Source organism: Bacillus rossius, chromosome 17 (genome assembly GCF_032445375.1).
Source record: "Bacillus rossius redtenbacheri isolate Brsri chromosome 17, Brsri_v3, whole genome shotgun sequence".
NCBI classification, from domain to species: Eukaryota; Metazoa; Arthropoda; class Insecta; order Phasmatodea; family Bacillidae; genus Bacillus; species Bacillus rossius.
In genome coordinates, this window is record NC_086344.1 from 35,758,564 (window position 1) to 35,779,584 (window position 21,021).

Below are 21,021 nucleotides of genomic sequence, written 5' to 3' on the forward strand. Positions count from 1 at the left end.
TTATGCTAAAATTCAAATAATTATACCTTAGTGCTGCTTCTGTCATTGGTTCACTGTTAATCTGGAGGACTGAGGGCCAATTAGAGACCCCTCACTCATAGAAGTGTCGAATCACGGGCCACCCAGTCGAGACGACTCACAAGTCAGCAGCCAATGTACAGTTGGCATTTGCCCGAGTGTGTAGAGGTTATTGGAGTCTATCCTGGAGGTCATTGAACGATTGAACCCGCGAAAGTTTCGGGTCTCTAGTTATTACTGCGAACACTATTTTTTGTAGTGCATGAACAAATTTATCTCCGCGGCGTACCGTAATAGCGTCGCCGTGAGATGGCAGTGACTTGTCTGCATACTAGATCCCCCAGTAGGTAAGGTTTATTTATCGTGCATTCCCACAATTTTTTTTTTTACCGAAGCTTTTATGATTTTTTATGTGTAAGCTTTGCATTTTACTTTCCTGTGTTAATTTTCACGTCACGATACAGTCTACACGTCATCTGATATTTGTAAAAAGTTATATACCAATATTCATTACAAATAATCTACCCGTGACATAGAAATTTGCCGTGGCCGTTTGTGTCATGGATTCATCAGAATTGAGTTTTTTTTTTTTACCATAACTGCGGTATGTATTCATATGAACTCTTATTGTAATATTTAATATGTTAGAAATATTTCTTAATAAAGATTTCAAATCGGCAAAAAAAAAATGTCTAACATATGAAAGTCCTTTTGTGCAAATATTGATTCCTTGTGAACTTGCTGAGGCATCTGGATAAACATAACTTTTTTTGAAAAAATTTGTATTCCAATATTGCGGTGAACCTGAATTATTTGTAGCAATTTTTTTTTTTATTACCCCACTATCGAAGTGAGGGAAGGAAAGTTGGATATTGCTTTTCGGGGGGGGGGGGGGGGGGGGGGTCATCCTTTTCCTTTCCCTTTCCGTCTATTCCAGGGCGTTTATCACGCCCTGCTCTTTGCGTGTTTCTCGGTGTTCCCACGGTCGGAATGTTCCTCTGAGTGCCTTCCTTCCCTGCCGCGAGGTCGCTATCGAAAACCTCACGAGATTCCAGCCGGAATCAGCAAAGAGCACACTGACGGAATGTTCAAAACACCCCCGGGGCCCATTTCACGAAAGCACAAGTTTGTAACTTAACAAATAAAAATTGTACAAGCTCGTTAAAATTTACAGTTACGAAGTGTTCCACGAAATCGCTCTTGTAATCTTGTAAACGAAATGTGAATTTTCGCAAGGTTATTACAAGTTATTTACTTGTCAAACTACCTAAAAAAAACTCTTAGTTACAGGTGTTTACAGTTGTAGGTAGCAAGCTGGTAGCTGACACTGCAAAGTACAAGTGCAAGTTTACTAGTAATTATCCTCCTATAAATACGACGTGTCCTTGAGAAAAAAAGGCCTTAAACTAAAGTCATAAACCTATTCTGCAACTGAAAAATATATATATCTGTTTACTAAATGATATATCGAGTTGCCAAACCTTGCTAGTTTCAAGTGCACCAACTACTACATTTGTCACACACAATCAAAACTTTTACTTGTTAGTGACAATCTGTAGCCATTTTAGGTATGTAAAAATGCCTGTTTGTAAAAACTTTTGATTGCAAGTGCTTATTTCTCTTACAAGACTTGCGTCTATGTGAAATACGCTATTGCTTTCGAGTTGCGAATATGCATTTTTCTCCATATTACGAAAAAAAAAAAAAAAAAAATGGTTGTCTGTAAAGTCGGTTTACGGACGATAGTTTAACGTGAAAACGTCATAACAAAACATTGATGAAATGATTGCATACTTTTATGAATAAAATTGAATAATTTTTATTTAATTATCACTATTTTGTATGGATACAAAGAAGGAGTGAAATGAAATATACAATTTTATTGATAAATTTACTTTTATTTGCACTCATTAATTCAAATATGTTTATTACTTTAACGAAGAGATTATTTTAACTATAACTTTTATACATGTTTGCTATTTCACTTCTTCCAATCTGTGTTATTCTGTTAAGGATAGGACGATGATAGGAAAAGTAGGAAACTAATGGGAGTGTTTCAAGTTTAATGTGCCTCGAAAAAGTCAAATCGATGGGTTGTTCCAATCGAGTGGAATGGAGATAGATGCGGCGCAAGCGTACAATGAGCGTATCGGGACACAGCGTAACGGGACAATGTGCGTAACGGGACACTTTTTAGTGCGTGCAGCCGGCGTTCATCGATTTATTAGACGTTGTCACGTCAAAAAAAGAAAGTGATACGTTGATACTGACGGAAGTAAAAGCAATGCGGCTAAGGTTTGAATGAAATGTGTTTGCCACTGGGTTTAACACCAGTCTAGACGAACTACATTTCAGTTTGGAACAAAGTGTTCTCACGGACGAATCCACAAATGCGTTGTTTTCATACATTGCGTTTGCACACTGGAGGTCATTACTTAATCGCACACGTTAGCACTTGGAAAAAAAAAAGTTGAAAATAACGGATTTCAATATGTCGGGCATGACATCATAATAAAAAAAGGCGGGATACAGCATAGCGGAAAGTTCTAGAATCATTTGGCGAATGGTTACTACCAACAGTTTCCACCGTGAGCATTTTTTTTTTTTTAAATATTTAACTAATTTTTGGAATGCAAACTTTAATATACCGTCATTAGACGCTATATTATGGTCTTTTCAGATCTCTTAATGTGAGATTGCTGCCTTAACTAAAACAATAATTAAGTTTTAAACATATATATATATATAATATGGTTGATACGGTTCAGTCCCGATAATCCGAAATGATCAGGAACATACCATTTTCGGATTAACTAATTGTTCGTATTAAGCTAAATCATTCTTAAATAAACTAAAATTACACGATATCGAGAGATTACATAGATATGTATTATTATGTGAGATTACGCAGTTTATTTTATAAGGCCTGTTTAAAGATAACCAAATCTCGGGGCGAATTGGGTGATAAGATAGCGGAACGCTGCCTATAGCACGGTAGTGCAAGTTGTTCTAACGATAGGTCATATTGCTCGACTGTTGGAAGTTTCAGTAATATACTTTATTTCTTTTTTGACTTTCGGTTTCAGATGAAGCGGACTTTCGGGTCACTGAAGTTCGGATTATTATGTACTATTATTGTGGCCTTGAAAACTTTTTAAATATGTATGGCTTTTTCCGGTTCCATCTCTTTATAATGAGGAGTTACAGATCCAATATGGTGGAGTATATTCCATCTTAAACTCAAAGAAAACAAAAAAAAAATAATAATTCAGAGATTCCCTGGTAGAATCTCCTCCACGTAGATGCACTGTATTTTTTTTTGTTAATGGAACTAAATATTCATGTAAATATACTGATATTTGCAAATTCACATTAAAACAGCTGTATCGCTACAAAATATGGTTTAGCAGTAATACTGGGTTCGGATTCTTATTTATGCTTTGTGTTGTCCCAGTATCTCCAATAGTTAAAATGTTATTTGTAAACCGTTTCCTGATTAGCTTTCCGGTAACTGCGCATGTAATGAGCATGATGCATAAAAATGAAGTCAAAATTTTTAATATTCTATTATCTTGTCCATGGTTTTTTAATTTTTTTTGCTTGACTGAAACGTCAATACAAATATAAAAAAATATGCGCCAAATTTTCGTAAGAAGTACTCAGTATTCTCGAAACACGTATTTCATGTATGCAAATATAATCGCAGCCATGTGTTGTAGAAATGTACAATATATTTCTTGGCAACGGGTTAAAGAACATAATTTTTTTGATGTAACAACGTCTAATAAATCGATGAACGCAGGCTGCACGCACGAAAAAGTGTCCCGTTACGCACATTGTCCCGTTACGCACATTGTACGCTTGCGCCGCATCTATCTCTCTTCCACTCGATTGGAACAACCATCGATTTGACTTTTTCGAGGCACATTAAACTTGAAACACTCCCATTCGTTTTCTACTTTTTCTATCATCGTCCTATCCTTAACGGAATAACACAGATTGGAAGAAGTTAAATAGGAAGCATGTATAAAAGTTTTAGTTAAAATAATCTCTTCGTTAAAGTAATAAACACATTTGAATTAATGAGTGCAAATAAAAAGTAAATTTATCAATTGAATTGTAGATTTCATTTCACTCCTCCTTTGTATCCATACAAAATAGTGATAATTCAATAAAAATGATTCAATTTTATTCATAAAAGTATGCAATAATTTCATCAATGTTTTGTTATGACGTCACGTTTAACTATCGTCCGTAAACCGACTTTACAGACAACCAATTTTTTTTTCTCCCTGTGTGCGGTTGGTGTGTGTGTCAGCCGCAGGAGTGCGCTGGTCATGCGCAGCCCCCGAGGCCAGCTATGTGCCCCTATTAAGGCCCGTCTACAGTTGCAATGTGCTGAACTGTGTCCAACCTTTCAATATATATACTGTATAGAAGTCGCCAGCCCAGGTTAAAATTTCTAATACGGTTTTGAGGTACGTAGTTGGTTAATTCACCGCCCGCAATCGCCACAATCTCTAGGGCATCGACTTGCGGCGGTCCCTAGCGGACAAGTGTCGAACTCTTCAAACACCCCTTCCCCCTCCCTTTGAACGACCTTGAGCTGCAGTGAATGATGGGTAGGGGTGCGGGGGAATGACAGCGGGCGACAGTGCTGCGCTCTAACGTGTAAATAACAACCTAAGACGATACAGGGCGTTACGGCAGCGCCCTGCAGCGGTGAAGTTCCCAAGCTGCTCATCATACGCTCCTGAAAAACGTAGAGTAAATCCTATCCACTCGCGACTTCTATACAGTATATATATATATATATACATATATATATATATATATATATATATATATATATATATTCAAAGGTCCAACGAACACTGATAACGTGACCCTCTGACGTCATGCGCAGTCCCCGATCCCCCCAGGTCCGAATACATTGGATCAACTTTTTAACTTTTTTTTTTGTCTCAAATTCCGCGTCGTCTGATAGCACAGAACAACAAGCAGAGCAATCGCGATATTTAAATTTTGCGGTCCCCCGTTTCAAAAGGTAAAGCAAAATAACGGACATTCATTCGCTTTTAATTTTGCCCCTGAAGAATAAATAAATGTAACTGAACTCACGCAAATTTCACAGGTTAACTAAATATTCAAATCTTAGATGCGTAACACTTTTAAAAAGCACGAAAAAAAGCAAAATAACGGACATTTATTAGCATTTAATTTTGCCTTTAAGAATTAAAAAAAAAAATATTTTAACTCTCGCAAATTTCACAAGTTAACTAAACATTCAAAACTTGGCTGCTTAACACATTTACAAAGCATGAAAATAGTAAACAAAAACAAATCGGAAATTAAAAATTATCTTGGTGCTCTATATTTAGGGACCGGAAAAACTCGCGGGTTCAATGAACTCTAGGATGAACTTTATAGTTCTACGTACACTCGGTCAAATGTCGCCCTCTCATTGGCTGCTGTCTTGTGAAGGTGTCCCAATGTAGCGGCCTGTGATTCGACACAGCTTCGGTTGAGTGTTCTCACTGGCCCAGAGTAATCCAGGTGGGTTTTGAGCCAATAGCAGAGGCAGCACTGAGGTATAAATACTATATTTGAATTTCAGGCTGTCGTGAAATGAATCCGCGAATTTTTCCGGTCTCTAATCTATATTTACTATGCATTCTGGAGACTAATTTAGAAACCATTGGATTCGGACATTGTACATCGCAGTAGTAAACAGGGCAGTTTCCCGTGCGACAATGTGACGTCACACTCATCAGTATGAGGACACGGACCGCCCCACAGTTTCTGACTGTTGCAGACACGCCCCCTTCACACTCTCCACTTTCTCATTCCTCCTCCAGCCGCTAGGAGCGCTGTGTGTCCGGATCACGAAGCAGAGGCGGAGATCCGGGGATATCGTTCCTCCGGGAGATTGCGTTGGGGAGAGTGGTTAAAAGGGGTATTGGAGGGGGGCGGGGGAGTTTGTCGATCTGTCGAATCCACAGAATAAATGTTTGCTGTGACAGAGTTGTGAAGAGGGGGGGGGGGGGGTAAGTGATTCCGTGAGAAATGACGGATCCGCGATTTTAGCCGAGTCACAGAAAAAAAAAAAAAACAATTTTTTTATTTCCGTACTTTTAAAAAAAGATTCCCTCGGAAACCAGAAATAGTTTCTAATTCTAATGCTGCTAGAAATGTATTGGTAAATTGGTACAACACATGGCTAGAGACCTGAAAAATTCGCGGGTTCATTTCGCGTTATGCTAAAATTCCAAATAATCATACCTTAGTGCTGCTTCTGTCATTTGGTTCACTGTTAATCTGGAGGACTGAGGGCCAATTAGAGACCCTAACTCATAGAAGTGTCGAATCACAGACCACCCAGTCGAGACGACTCACAAGTCAGCAGCCAATGAACAGTTGGCATTTGCCCGAGTGTGTAGAGGATATTGGAGTCTATCCTGGAGGTCATTGAACCCGCGAATTTTTCCGGTCTCTACACATGGCTATGGTTATCTTTGCATATGCGATAGTGCTGAGTATTCGTTACTAGATTGGCGCATAATTTTATATTTTAATTGAGCATGATTTTTATTGTTCTTATAGTTGTTCATGCACCATGCAACGAAATTTTCACTGGAAGCCAAAGGAACTTGGTTCAAAACTTTGCAGTAAAATTTTTTGTTACGCTTTTGTTAACTTCGCATTTATGTATGCATATTGAACCATGTAATAAAATTTTTCCATTCAATTTTTACCCACTTTTCGACGTCCGAATATGTTAAAATTTTGCATACATATAAAGAACCTCTGACAATACAACATTTTGATAACTTAAGACTATTAGGTTAAGGGAGATAGGGGTAAAAACTACTATTTTCGAGCCATGGGTAATAAATATGGTTTTTGTGTATCCACGAGGTCGAGTTATGATGCGAGTTTGCCCCGGATTCGACTGTGCCCCTGAGGGAGGGGTTAAAAACCGAAAAATTTCGAAAATTTTAAAAATCAATGCGTTTTCGATTTGGAGTGTTTCCGATACAAATGGTCTGGTCATGATGTAAATTGTGCCCGGGGGGAAAAAAGGGGGAGGGGGGGAAGGATCTTGATTTTTCGAAAATTTTAAATTTGGAGTGTTTCCGAGATCGGGTTATAGTGCGAAAATGTGCACGGGGTTCAACTTTCCCCCGCTCGGAGGGGGAGGGGTTAATGACCCTAAATTTCGAAAATTAAAAAAAAAAAAGATGTTTTAATTTTTGATTTGGAGTGTTTCCGATTCAGTAGGTCGGATTATGGTGGAAAATGCGCCGGGGGAAGGGTTAAAGCCCCAAAATCTTTAACGCTCTCGTAACCCGCCTTGGGGGTTGATTTTAGGAAAACCTCGAGCTCAGTTAAAGTGTATCTTAATATATATAAATCCAGTGTCCTGATGTTTGTTTCCAGTGAACTCTTCACCAAGTCAACAGATTTCGATGAAAATTGTCATTTATGTGTAATTTTTTTTCCAACTTGAGAGATAGGATAGTTTTTATTTCGATTAATGGTCTTAATAATTTATATTTAATAATAAAATGATAATCAATGTTGACTGGTGTTTAAGCCCGGGAAACAGTGGGTACTTCGTCTCCATGACAACGTTGCGTGCTCGAGAGTCGGAAAACCATCGGCGCTGTTCGTTTTTTCTTCGGTACATTACAAAGCATTGTATTAAGTTTTTGTCAAAATTAATTAATTTTCATTTTATTTCATTTATTATAACTGTAAATAAGAGATTTGATCTCATTTCCCCCCCCCCCTTTCCATTAATACAACCGTGCGAAGCCGGGTCGGGCAGCTAGTGTAATATAAAGAGCATCCCTACAGAGTTTCAAGCCTGTAGACATATACTCGAAAGACGGTCAAGATCTTTCATTTTAACCTAGAACTCACAAATTATACAATTTTCAAGTTTCGCGAAAACTTAACGATACCATTCGTAAGCCAACTGACAATATCGTAAATGAAGCACACGAGGTAAAATCAAAAGAATTTGCTTGGTATTTTTTTTTTTGTTTCAATACGGTGATACGGTATAAGTCCCATGTACCTATTGTTGACGCATTAGCTGAAATGACTAGATTACGTGAACATTACTTGATTAGTCTTTATTTGTTACAATAAACTTAAAATTAGTCATTAATCACTCATTTAATATTTTTAATTAGTTTCAATTCACATTCAAAATTTTTAATTTTTTTTAGAGACCAAAAAAAATTAAAATATAGTTTTAAAAACTGAAAAAAAACACGCTTTGGTCATTAAATGGACTAAAAATTAAAATAATTAAATTTATGTTTTTTTTGTTTACCAGCCAAATAATGTTCCACTACTCTGTATAACTAAAAGCGTGGGGTGCTTGTTATCATTTGTCTTCAATTTTCTATCACTAATTTCAGGATATAGTCATTACGAAAATGAAAACTTAAGAGGGCGGAAAAACTTGACAAATAACTTAAAAAATTATATTTATATTCGATGCTCCCATGCATACCATTTTGAGGGGGGCGGGGGAGGGGGAAGGGATGGGAGGTTTCTGATTTTTTTTTCCTTTTTCCTTGTAATTTACCCTTGCAGTGTGTTGTATTTAATTGGAGACTCCCTTATCAGCCGGGGCAGAACGCTATCTGGTGCTCGTCCTTCTTAACGCGGCGCTCATTTGCATAATCATTATCATTAGTGCCCAGGGTGTACTCCAGCAAGGGAGATATCCCTGCCTGCAGTCGTTATTCTGTGTCTCGCTCAGTCGCTGAGCTACGCTGTTGGGAAAAAAAAAAAATTCAAAGCAGTCATGAGTAGAGACCGGAAAAATTCGCGGATTCATTTCACGACAGCCTGAAATTCATATAGTTACGCCTCAGTGCTGCCTCTGCTATTGGCTCACAACTCACCTGGACGACTCTGGGCCAGTGAGAAACACCCAACCGAAGCTGTGTCGGAATTACAGGCCGCTAACATTGGGACACCTTCGCAAGACAGCAGCCAATGAGAGGGTGACATTTGACCGAGTGTACGTAGAACTATAAAGTTCATCCTAGAGGTCATTGAACCCCCGAATTTTTCCGGTCCCTAGTCACGAGGACTGCCGACATAAGTGAAAACTTAATACTAACAAACAGTTGTTATTTTTTGATATCCAAATTAATTGTTTGATCTTAAATTAAAACTTGTAAATCATTTTACGAAAAAATATTATTACACAACAAATTTGTTTTATCCCGTTAGTAAAATAACTTCTAAATTACTATAAAATACGCATTGCATTGTAATTGTAGGCATTAAAAAAATAAACAATGTTCTTAATTTTTAGGTTATATTGATACAAAGACTCCGTTTTCTTCGTTATTCAAACTATAAATCTATGTGAGAATATTAATATATTTTATGCTCACTTTTTACTGCACAGTAATCGTATACTTAAGAAGATTTAAAATAAAAATTGAACAAAAACACAATTTGAACTCTAATAGGAACAGATATAGTGTTATCGTTAACACGTCACGTGACCATGTCGATGACGACTTACATGAATTTACTCCCTATCCAAACCTTCCTATATAAGTTTTCACTTAAAAAAATTGAATTTTTCAAGATCGAAAGCTTTCGATGCCATTGGAGTTGCTGGGCTTCTGCGTTGAAGCCGCGTCGAAATCGAAGATTTCCACTGAAGTTTCGGTCGATCTTTGATTCGTCATCATCAGGGTGGCGGTTACCTACCGAGATTCTTGCTAATTATCCTGCCCTTTAAATTCTCTCGCCTGATGGGGAGTGTGTTTCTTTGACTGGCTCACTAGCTAACGTCATTGATGTGGAACTTGCAAAAGCAATGCTGCTACTTTATGTTTATCTTAATTTGGGAGGCTACAGAAATTACTTGTTCAGATAGAGCATTAGCTTCGTATGCGACACAGGAATGCTTGTATTGCATTTAAAGCTAGTTTACGATTTAGTACCTAAGAATTAACAGTAATAATCAGTCATGACCTTAAAATATACTCAGTTTATTTGAGTTTAATGGTTTTTGATTCATTGTCAGTACATATATAATTCTCGTATGCGGGCGTGATAGTTTATCATTGACAATCATGAACCTTAAAGGGTTCGAATTATATTTATAGAACCAGGATTATTTCTGGAATTCCTTGGGTATCAAAGTAGACTTGAAGGACACATAGTTGCATCTGCTTTGCGCCGATGATCGGACTACAGTACCTACTACCTACATTGTCTTGACAACCCTGAGCCAATTAGAAAAAAAGATAAGTTTTCAATTAAATCATGTGGTAACCCGTCAAAGCACGTGACCTTGTTATCGACCAATGATAATTCTTAAAATTCTCGACTAGCCTGAAGAGAAATGAATACGTGAAATAATCGTCTGTGCAGGGTGTCCACGTACTAGAAAGTTGGGGAAAATTCAGGGAATTTGAAATTGGGAAAAACTAGGGAGCTTACTTTAACACCTGGAAAAGTAATTTAAATTACTTAGTGATAGTAATTTGAGGGGCAAATTTCATGCTCCGGTATTCCATCACCCAGACTTTAAAAATCACAATTTTTTTTTCTCCCGATGGTATTTTGCACACTAAAGTGGGGTATGCAAGATTATGTTTGAACTAGTGCAGCTATTTTAATGGAATGGTGGAAGCTGGATTGTCTTTATTTCTTTGAGAAAATTTGAAACTACGCAAATTATAAAAAAATAATAATTCGTCAAGGAATTAAGTAGTTTTTTGGTTATGGAGAAGTCAGGGAAATTTTTTCTACATATTTGTATTTTTGTGTGGACGCCCTGTTTCTCTCTCTCTCTCTATCTATCTATCTCTCTCTCTCTCTATATATATATATATATATATATATATATGCACACACATTAATACATACATATAGTTATAGATCTGCCTCCCTGAGGAGAGTGAAGATCAGGTAGCAACCGCCCCTTCCCTTCAACTACACGGGAATCCCATTAGCGGCCTTCCCACGGAGTCCGGGGTGCCCCTCTGTCTCGCGTGTTGGCGAGAGATAGCGGGCGACGAGCGACGGGCTTTATGTGCGGAGACTTGGAGCATCGGGGAAGTAGTTGTGTGTGCGGCGGAAGAATGATTAGTGCGAGTCGATGCGTTTGGACTGAGGTGTGTGTGGTAAGCGACGAACAGCGGAAAGCCACTGTCGAGCTGAGATCCATTGGGAATATTGAATAGTGGACATGTAAATGTGTGGTGTAATTTGTGGACAGTCAATTAGATTGTAGTCATTTGATAAATAGTGCGATTATTAGTTCATTAATAAAATGCTTAGTAATAATTTTTGACTATCCTTCCGGATCTGTATTCCTACACACCTAACAAATTGGATTGATTCTGTTACTAGAGCTTGGTCACTACTACCTTTTAGGCCTACACTGTTCCGATGTCATTTTCTTTGCTCATTTACCACAATATAAAAAAATAATTCAATTCAACCCTACTAGGCATGCTACTCCTGTTCTCAAAAGCATATAAGATGTAGGCTAACAATTAGTTGTGTCTCAATAGTATGATAACCACTGCGCTATCGCTACAGTTGCAATGTTAACTACGGGTTTTAAAATTGTAATACAAGGATTCTAACATATGTTTTAAGTTGTCATTGATTCCTTTTTACGACTATAAATTACAACATAATGTATTAAAAGATAGTTGTACTATCATAAAGTTTTATTCTTTAAAACCTATGCGCGGTGTGAATCCTGAGATGTCGACGAAATCAGCGTGTGCGGATGAATCACGCAGTTCAGCCAATTTTTTTTTCCCCTTCGAGATTTACGAGACTGCCACACAGATGGCAGCACCGTGTTCACACATTTCCGTTCCGATCACGAAACTACTGCCAACCAGATGCATGTATACCGGGAGCGCAAGCGCCTTGTGTTAATAAACTCTGATTTGAGTCTCGAAACTGTGACGGGCTTTGCAGCGTTTGGGTTGAATTTTGTCGGTGGGGGGGGGGGGGCGTGCCGTGTTACTGTGTGAGTTAAGGTGAGTTAAGGCGAGTCAAGGTAAGTTAAGGTAAGTTAAAGTGAGTCAAGGTGAGTTAAGGTGAGTTAAGGTAGCCTGCGTGTTCTCCTCGCGGCACGTAAAAGGCAGAAACCGCCCGCGCCCTGGTTACGCCCTGGGTGTAACGACAGTTGCCCAACACTCTTGGGGGGGTCGCAACCCCTTTACCCCCCCCCCCCCTCCCTCCACCCCGCCCTGTGTCTCGGGTCTCCGGCAACTCCTAGGCGAGGGGTCAGGTGCGCGCAACGACTCTCCCCGAAGTTACTCTAGACGTGGCGGTCCTTCCGTTTTAATTTAGCTCCCCACTCCTTCTCTCCCTCCCCCCCCCCCCCACAACCACCACCTCCTCCAACATGGGCCATTGAGAGCGAACGTGGAGAGAGAGTAATTTATCTGCAACCCCCTTTCCCTCGCTATTCCTCCGTCTTGCGCCGTCTCATACACCCCCCCTCCCCACCTTTTTCCATCCCCCCCCCCCCCGTCTACCCGGGCACACACGTGGTGTGCAGAGGTCCACAAGAAACAACCTGCTCAGTTTATCAGAGATATGTCTGTTTGCGAAAAGCATTTGAGAATGGGAAGCCTTAATTTCACAGACGAGAGAGCCAAACCCGAAGTTCATGCTAGGAAACCGTTTGCATGATTTCACAGTATCTTTAATGTAGCTATCCTTAACCAAATCAACCGTCCACAATGTTTTAAAGTGTTTATAATGTAGCTTACTTAACCTAATTGACCATTAGTTATCATGAGTTACAATGAACCAAAAAAAAAAAAAAACCGAAGATGCACGATCGGACGTTTGGCTCTCTCGTCTGTGAAAAGAAGGATTCCCTTTGAGAATGTGCTGATGTTTTTGAACTGTATTGTTGGAAGAGTGGAAAAGGTTAAACGCAAGTTTCAGAATAATTTTTTAGACATGAAACGACCAAGGGACTAGCAATACACAGTTATCTTCACTTATCCGCCGTGTGATGTCACGGTCGCCGCCCGATGCACGACGACAAGACTGCGCGCCAGTCCAGAGGAGACACCGCGCTAGAAGCACCAGCGAGCGTCGCGCTTATCATCCCGCCTCGCCGACACAAATACAGCCCCTGACTAGACCCTTAAAGGCTCGGTTTATTTATTTATTCCCTCCAATGTTTCGTCATCATTTTTATTTCAAGCCCTTCCTTGCATTTGTTGCTGTGCCACAAATAATTGATTTTAAACGTGTTTTACACTTACGTGTAAAATAGTTGGGCGTAGAAAATTGGGATCAGTCTTCGTCACTATCACGAATTGCGCGAATAATTACACCCGCGATCATCACACTAAATGAGAGTCTGTTGGAAATATTTGTGGCAGAACGGCAAATGCAAGGAAGGTGTCGAGTTAATATTTTATAAATAGTCGTCAAATAAAAGTACTGGCGAAAAAAAAGAAGCTGAAAATTCAACATGGCGTCTGAGATCGAGCCACCCACTTCGCCGACGAGGACAAAGTGAAGCAGGAATAACGTCCTTTATAGAGAGGGCGTTACTCGTGGTATCGGTAAATGAGGAAAGGTGCGCTCTGTGAACGGGTCTGAGTACTAAAAGCAAAGGTTGGACGCTATGTGTTGGATGCTTTTTTTTTTTTGACTCCAGAGGGAGAGATTTAAACCGAAGGCGGCCATATTGGTTTCAACAGTTTTCATGCCTTAAACGAATTATTGTTAGAGACCTGCAAAATTCACGGGATTCATTCGGTGATAGGTTAGAATTCAAAAACACGTATACCTCTTAGATAATTTTGCTATTGATTACTGTTCATCTGGACGAATCTCAACCAGTTATAAACCTTCAACCAAAGAAGGATCGAATCACAGACGAACCAGCTGAGACACGACTTACAAGTCGGCAGCCAATGAACTTGCGTTATTTGACCGAGTGTACAGGGGTAGGTGCAGTCTATCCTGAAGGCCACCGAAACCGCGAATTTTGCAGTTCTCTACGAATTGTTATAGTTGAATATCGTAAAAAAGCCTTCGTTTAGGCATAGATCGCACAATAAATTATTTACAAAGCCAATTTTGTGTTCATTTACAAACATTACTTTGGAAACCAGTTTCCAAGTAATATTATGTAATAGTACAAGAAAAATATTGGAACTTTATTGAATACATGTATATGGTTATTTTTGATTATATGAAATACCTTTTTCTAGATAATACTGAGTATTTCCAACGAAAATTGTAGCCTAATATAATATTTTGATATTTCATTCAAGCATAAACTTTTTAAACAATGGAAATAATTGAATATTCAATTATTGGACCTTTTGTTGTTGTATCATGCTTATTAATTTGCGCAGTTAATACTGGGAAGCTATTCATTAAACGGTTTACAAATAACTTTCACTATCGGAGGTACTGGGACAACAACAAAGCAAAAATTCCCGGGTAAGAATCAGGATACAGTATTACTGCGAACACTGTTTTGTAGTGATACAGTTGTTTTCGTGTAAATGTACATATTTATAAATATTCGTAATTTTACTTCAATATTTCTGTTCCATTTACAAAAAAAAAAAAGTGAGTATTTCAGTACTCGCCAGTCATGCGTAAACATTAGAGACCGGAAAAAATCGTGGTTTCATTTCGCGATATGCTATAATTAGAGACCCGTGAATTTCGTGGATTCAATGACCTCCAGGATAGACTCCAATATCCTCTACACACTCGGGCAAATGCCAACTGTTCATTGGCTGTTGACTTGTGAGTCGTCTCGACTGGGTGGCCTGTGATTCGACACTTCTATGAGTGAGGGTCTCTAATTGGCCCCTCAGTCCTCCAGATTAACAGAGAACCAATGACAGAAGCAGCACTAAGGTATAATTATTTGAATTTTTAACATAACACGAAATGAATCCGCGAAATTCACGGGTCTCTAGCTATAATCCAAATGTGTTTATCCTTTTGCTGCTTCCGTGAGCATATGTAATTTGTCCGAGTGCATAGAGAATCTTGGAGTCTATCCTGTAGGTCATTGAATTCGCCAATTTTTCCGGTCCCTAATAAACATATACCTAACCTCCGTAGCGAGAAAATTTACGTGTTCTCATGTTGCAAATAAACTTATAACACGAAATTCTGACAACAGATTTATCGTAGTGTTCTTAAAAATAAAGTCGAGCTTGATAAATATGCGAAAAGTATTCATTTTAGGGAACAATTGGAGTAGGGGGGGGGGAACAACATAATAACAACTTAAAAAATACTTAGGTATAATTTAATTAGCCAGGAAAATTGTATTGAGACTAACATGGCACCAGAGTTAGCCTATTTAAAAAGGGGTTGGTTCTCTAAAGCATGGTGATAGTGACTCTCTCTTTTATATTATCTTTGAAAGATTTGTGCAATGGGAGTGCATGATTTGATGTAGGCTTTTGGACATACGCCATTGCTATGCTCATGTATGTCTGTATAAGAAAACTACAAAAAACACAAATGACAAAAACACAAATTAAGCAAAAAATTGCTGTTGTCAGGATATAAACACCACACAATACTCCACAACAGGAAATAATTATATCCTGACAACAGCAATTTTTTGCTTAATTTGTGTTTTTGTCATTTGTGTTTTTTGTAGTTTTCTTCTACAGACATACGCGAGCATAGCAATGGCGTATGTCCAAAAGACTACATCAAGTCTATCTTTTATCTTTTCAAACTTAAAGTTGCAGTCCAATAGATCGTGGCTTTGGACTTGATTTTCGACAAGGAGTTTTATTCAAACACTGCCCATCTTGTTAAAATTCACTAAACAGTTAACACTATACATTTTTCCGCACACGTTAGAAATTATATTTGTACGGCACTACTAAAATATCAACCGGAAACTTTTAAAAAACACACTATAACACTAATTATATGTTTGTAAATGTGTTTTTGCTTAAACGACTGAAATCAACCTGTTAATACCTCCTGCAAACAAACACTAACGTTATTGAGCCGTTTCAGTAGCTTTTTACAGTATTATTATATTGTTATTAAAAAAAAATTTAAATTATTTCGCAGTGACTAGATTTGACCATGCTCCTAGAGGTTACTAAGCTTGTGTTCTACATCTGTGTTACTTAGTCCGTTAGGATTTTAGAAGGGGGAACATATATTATAATAATTGAAATGCCACTTTTCTTAAGTATTTTAATAATTGAGATTCGATTATTTTCACCGTGACTATTCCAGGGTAGTTTCACTATCATAAAGTTTCATTTGGCACACCAATACGTTTCGTTATGTCCCCTGATGTTTCTACACGTGCCTCCGCCATCTTTTGTGATACTTTTTCCCGTTCATCGACTTCCGTTCCATTTTCACGAAATCACTCCTACCAAATCCTGCATACCGAAAGCTGACATGTTTACACGTCTATAATTCACAGTGTAGGCCTACTTTCCGATGAGAGATTTTTTTTTTTTTTTACCTATGTGGGCGTTACTTAACTTAAGCGACAGCAAAATATTGTTGTAACCTATGAGTAGGGACACCTGTATTTCGCGATTTCATTTCATGTCAAGTTATTTCACAAAAAACTGTAGCTTTTTCTAAGAGTCATGGCAAATTGTGAGGGTGCAGAAGTACGGTGACCACATTCTCATTGGCCCCGTCAAGAGCGGGACGACACCTCTCACCGACCTCAGCCAATAACCACAGGAGAAAAGCTACAGTATTTTGTGAAATACCTTGACACGAAATCTATTCACGAAATACAGGTATCCCTACTAATGAGTAGAGACCGGAAAAATGCGCGGGTTCAATCACCTCCAGGATAGACTCCAATATCCTCTACACACTCGGGCAAATGCCAACTGTTCATTGGCTGCTGACTTGTGAGTCGTCTCGACTGGGTGGCCTGTGATCCGACACTTCTATGAGTGAGGGTCTCTAATTGGCCCTCAGTCCTCCAGATTAACATTGAACCAATGGCAGGAGCAGCGCTAAGGTATAATCATTTGAATTTTAGCAAAACACGAAATGAACCCGCAAATTTTACATGTCTCTACGTAATGAGCGAGTGGTTTGTTGTAGATTAAATATCATTTTTGTCTCCAGTCACATTCTCTTGACACATATTTACAGTATACATCGATACTATTATTACGTCCCCCCCCCCCCCCTCTTAAACCACTCAGTCCATTGTGAAACGCAAATCACTGGAAATAAAACTTGGTCATGTGACACGCTGTTCTGCCGGGCGATAAGGGCGATAAGTGGCGCGCGCGGCCAGGGTTACCAACTCACCAGTAAAAGAAAAAAAATTGCCAGATGGGGACTGTCAACAGAAGTGAAAACTTAAAACTTTGTTTTTAAATGTGTAATATTACATCATTTCTACGTCAAATGTACGTAAGAAAATGATTTTGGTATTATATCAGTACGATGTCAGCATGATATGATTTATCCTTACATCATTTTTTTAGTCACAACAGATGTCAGTGATATGTCAAAATCACGTAAAAATTCATTACCTAGCTACGACTTATCAGTGTTGTCAGACCTAGGTCATGTATTCACATGATCAATTAACTTCACTTACTGCTACTACAACATGTCGGTGACGCGAACTCACAAGATTTTACCCATCTGAAAAAGAGTCCAAAACGCAAATGATACAGTCGAGTGTATACAATGTATTAGTGTATATATGCGTAAACATGTACACAGGCCGCTGCGATTCGCCAGTCTGGCGCAACACGTCACTAGCATGTCGGTGACGCGAACCCGTAAGTTTTTCCACGTACCAAAAATCGCTCAACGCGGCTAAAGAAGTTTTCACTTCAAACAAACACGAGTGCGTGGGTTCCACGCGCATTATAAATGAAATTTCACTGAGAGAGGATATTAGCGCGTGTGACTCCACGATCATATGCATTCTTCAGGCAGACGTCACCTGTTCATTGGCTGCTGACTCGTGAGTCGTTTCAGCTGGGAGACTCGTGATTCGATACTTCTTTTGCTGAGGGTCTCCTAATTGGACCGAGAGTCCTCCAGGTTTTCAGCGAACCAAGAGCGGAAGAAGCAAATACAGGTCAAGCCAGAATCAGGACCGTTCAACCTTTGAATATATATACTGTATAGAAGTCGCGAGTGGATAGGATTTACTCTACGTGTTTCAGAAGCGTATGATGAGCAGCTTGGGAACTTCACCGCTGCAGTGCGCTGCCGTAACGCCCTGTATCGTCTTAGATGTTATTTACACGTTAGAGAGCAGCACTGTCGCCCGCTGTCATTTCCCCCCCCCCCCCACCTATCATTCACTGCAGCTCGAGGTCGTTCAACAGGAGGGGGAAGGGGTGTCTGAAGAGTTCGACACTTGTCAGCTAGGGACCACCACAAGTCGATGCCCTAGAGATGGTGGCGATTGCGGCGGTGAATTAACCAACTACCTCAAAACCGTATTAGAAATTTTAACCTGAGCTGGCGACTTCTATACAGTATATATATGTGTGTGTGTATATATATATATATATATATATATATATATATATGTGTGTGTGTGTGTATATATATATATATTCAAAGGTTCAACCCATCCTCAGCAGAATTCATAAATTTAATCCGTTACCACATTATTCTCGAAACGTAGTGTACCTGGTGTGAGTAAAGGCCATGTTGGCTACCCTGCGCGCGCGGCGTGTTCTGGGAACAGATAGCGCGGTGACGGAGACACGTGCGATAATGCGCAGCGCATGTGTGTCGCCGCCGTGTGCACTTCATCGTGGACCCGGTCGCTGCACGGAGCGCACCAGGTACGTGACCCGCCGTTCCGTTGCGCTTTTACAGATGCAGATGCAGAGCTTCAGAAGTAACCACGTGTTTGGAAACTGCTCAATATATATGAGTGGTGTCTGTTTGTGAAACATTTTGACGTGATAAACGTCTTATAAATCGATGAACGCCGGCTGCACGCGCGAAAAAGCATGACTCATTGTCACGTACCGCCTGAGCCGAGCGTCCAAGAACCGACCAACCACCGTGCGAGAAAATCTTCTATAATATCAAACAGGTTAAGGCGGGCTTTTTAAACTAATTGTTCGTGATTATATTTAAACAAATTATTTAAATTAAATTTGCAAAAACTGTAAATAAATTTTTGAAAATTAAAAAGTGTGCAATTTTTCATCAATGTTTTCTTATGACGTTATCACGTTAAATTATCGTCCGTAAACCGACTTTACAGACAACCCCCCTTTTTTTAATTATGCTCTGAGGGTGGTTAAGTAGTTCTATTTCCGTTTTCAAACTGAATTTTCAAGAGACTGAAAAGAGCAAATACGCGAGTTTTCACATGTAAGACACGATACATCTGTTGCAGATTATTGAAAGTATAAAACATTCTTGTATTATACCGTTATCTCCATTATAAAAATAACTAATATAACTAATTTTTTGGGCGTCTCTGTGCCCTGCGCTACCGCACGTGATTGTCTGACTAATACTTTTCCAAGTTGTGTGGTTCCGCGCGGTGTTTTTTTTTTTTTTTTAAGTGAAACTTCTTTGGGCGCGATGAGAGTAAAATTTCAAGGCCGAATTTTAAAACGTTTTCTTTGTGAGATGATTCGTTCGCTGCCCACAAACAAAACCGAGAGAGATAAATGAATTAGTGTGCGCATGCGCTTGTTTCAGAAAAAATATACGTGTAGGTATCCTATACAGTCAGCTGTTGAATTCCATGAATTATATATTTGCTGCCAGCGCGCTCGCGTTCCGAATTGTTCAACCAGCAGCGTAGAGAGTGCTGTTCATACAGTCCCTGCATTTCCCGCATAAACAGCGCTCGCTACCTGTTATGAATTTCATTTTTCGATCAGAGATTTGGCAGAATTTATTGTTTGAAGAAACAGTAACACGCGCGGTTTTTTTCTTTAATGTCGTATTTCAACAGTGAGTAGTATTAATTGTTAATTAATGATTATTGATTAATAATTATTGATATCCCGAACAGTTATTTTGTAGTAAAAAATTTTTAATTCATGTTTATTTATATAATCGTTTTCTTTCTCTCTCTGCCGGTTTATTTATTTATTTATTTATTTGATTTGATTTGTAACATGCCACACCAACAGCACAAAACTCCAACGGTGGGCACTAAACTCCAACGGTGGGCACTAAACTCCAACGGTGGGCACAAACTCCAACGGTGGGCCCTTTAATAAATACCTACGAGTCGAGGTTCGAATTTCCAAAGAAGTTTCATTTCTGTCAGGTGTACTGAGTTACACGCACTGTTTTTTTTTATTATTATTTGTAAGTTGTGATGGTTCGTACTCATGACAGTTCTAGGTTTGTGTGGATGCTCCTGGGATCTGACCGAGTAGCGAGCGTCGCAAGTAGTGAGTGTCGCAAGTAGCGAGTGTCGCAAGTAGTGACTCGCTGGGTTCCGTGTGTTGCAGCCGCAGCGCGCCGGCGGAGTCCATCCCTGCCGACCCCGCCGACAGCAAGGGCAGACATGCCGCCGCGCAGCCGCCCCCGGGCGCCTCCAGGTCAGTTCTGCGTTACGTCCAACTGCACTGTCCGACTGCCCTGTCCGACTGCACTGTCCGACTGCACTGTCCGACTGCACTGTCCGACTGCACTGTCCGACTGCACTGTCCAACTGCACTGTCCAACTGCCCTGTCCAACTGCTCTGTCCGACTGCACTGTCCAACTGCATTACGTCAAACTGCAATGTCCAACTGCACTGTCCAACTGCACTGTCCGACTGCACTGTCCGACTGCACTGTCAAACTTCACTGTCCGACTGCACTGTCCGACTGCAATTTCCGACTGCACTGTCTGACTGCACTGTCAGACTGCACTGTCCGACTGCTCTGTCCTACTGCTCTGTCCTACTTCTCTGTCCTACTGCACTGTCCGACTGCAATGTCCGACTGCACTGTCAGACTGCACTGTCAGACTGCACTGTC

At 39.6% G+C, this 21,021-nt stretch overlaps 1 protein-coding gene across 1 annotated transcript in view; it reads left to right on the forward strand.

Moving 5' to 3' along the window:
• The window catches only part of LOC134540907 (uncharacterized), a 300,470-nt gene that overhangs the window by 64,014 nt on the left and 215,435 nt on the right, over positions 1-21,021 (forward strand). Inside the window, exon 2 of the mRNA XM_063383976.1 lies at positions 20,508-20,597. Within this exon, the coding sequence (XP_063240046.1) occupies positions 20,508-20,597 (90 nt within the window). The remainder of the gene's footprint in view (positions 1-20,507; positions 20,598-21,021) is intronic.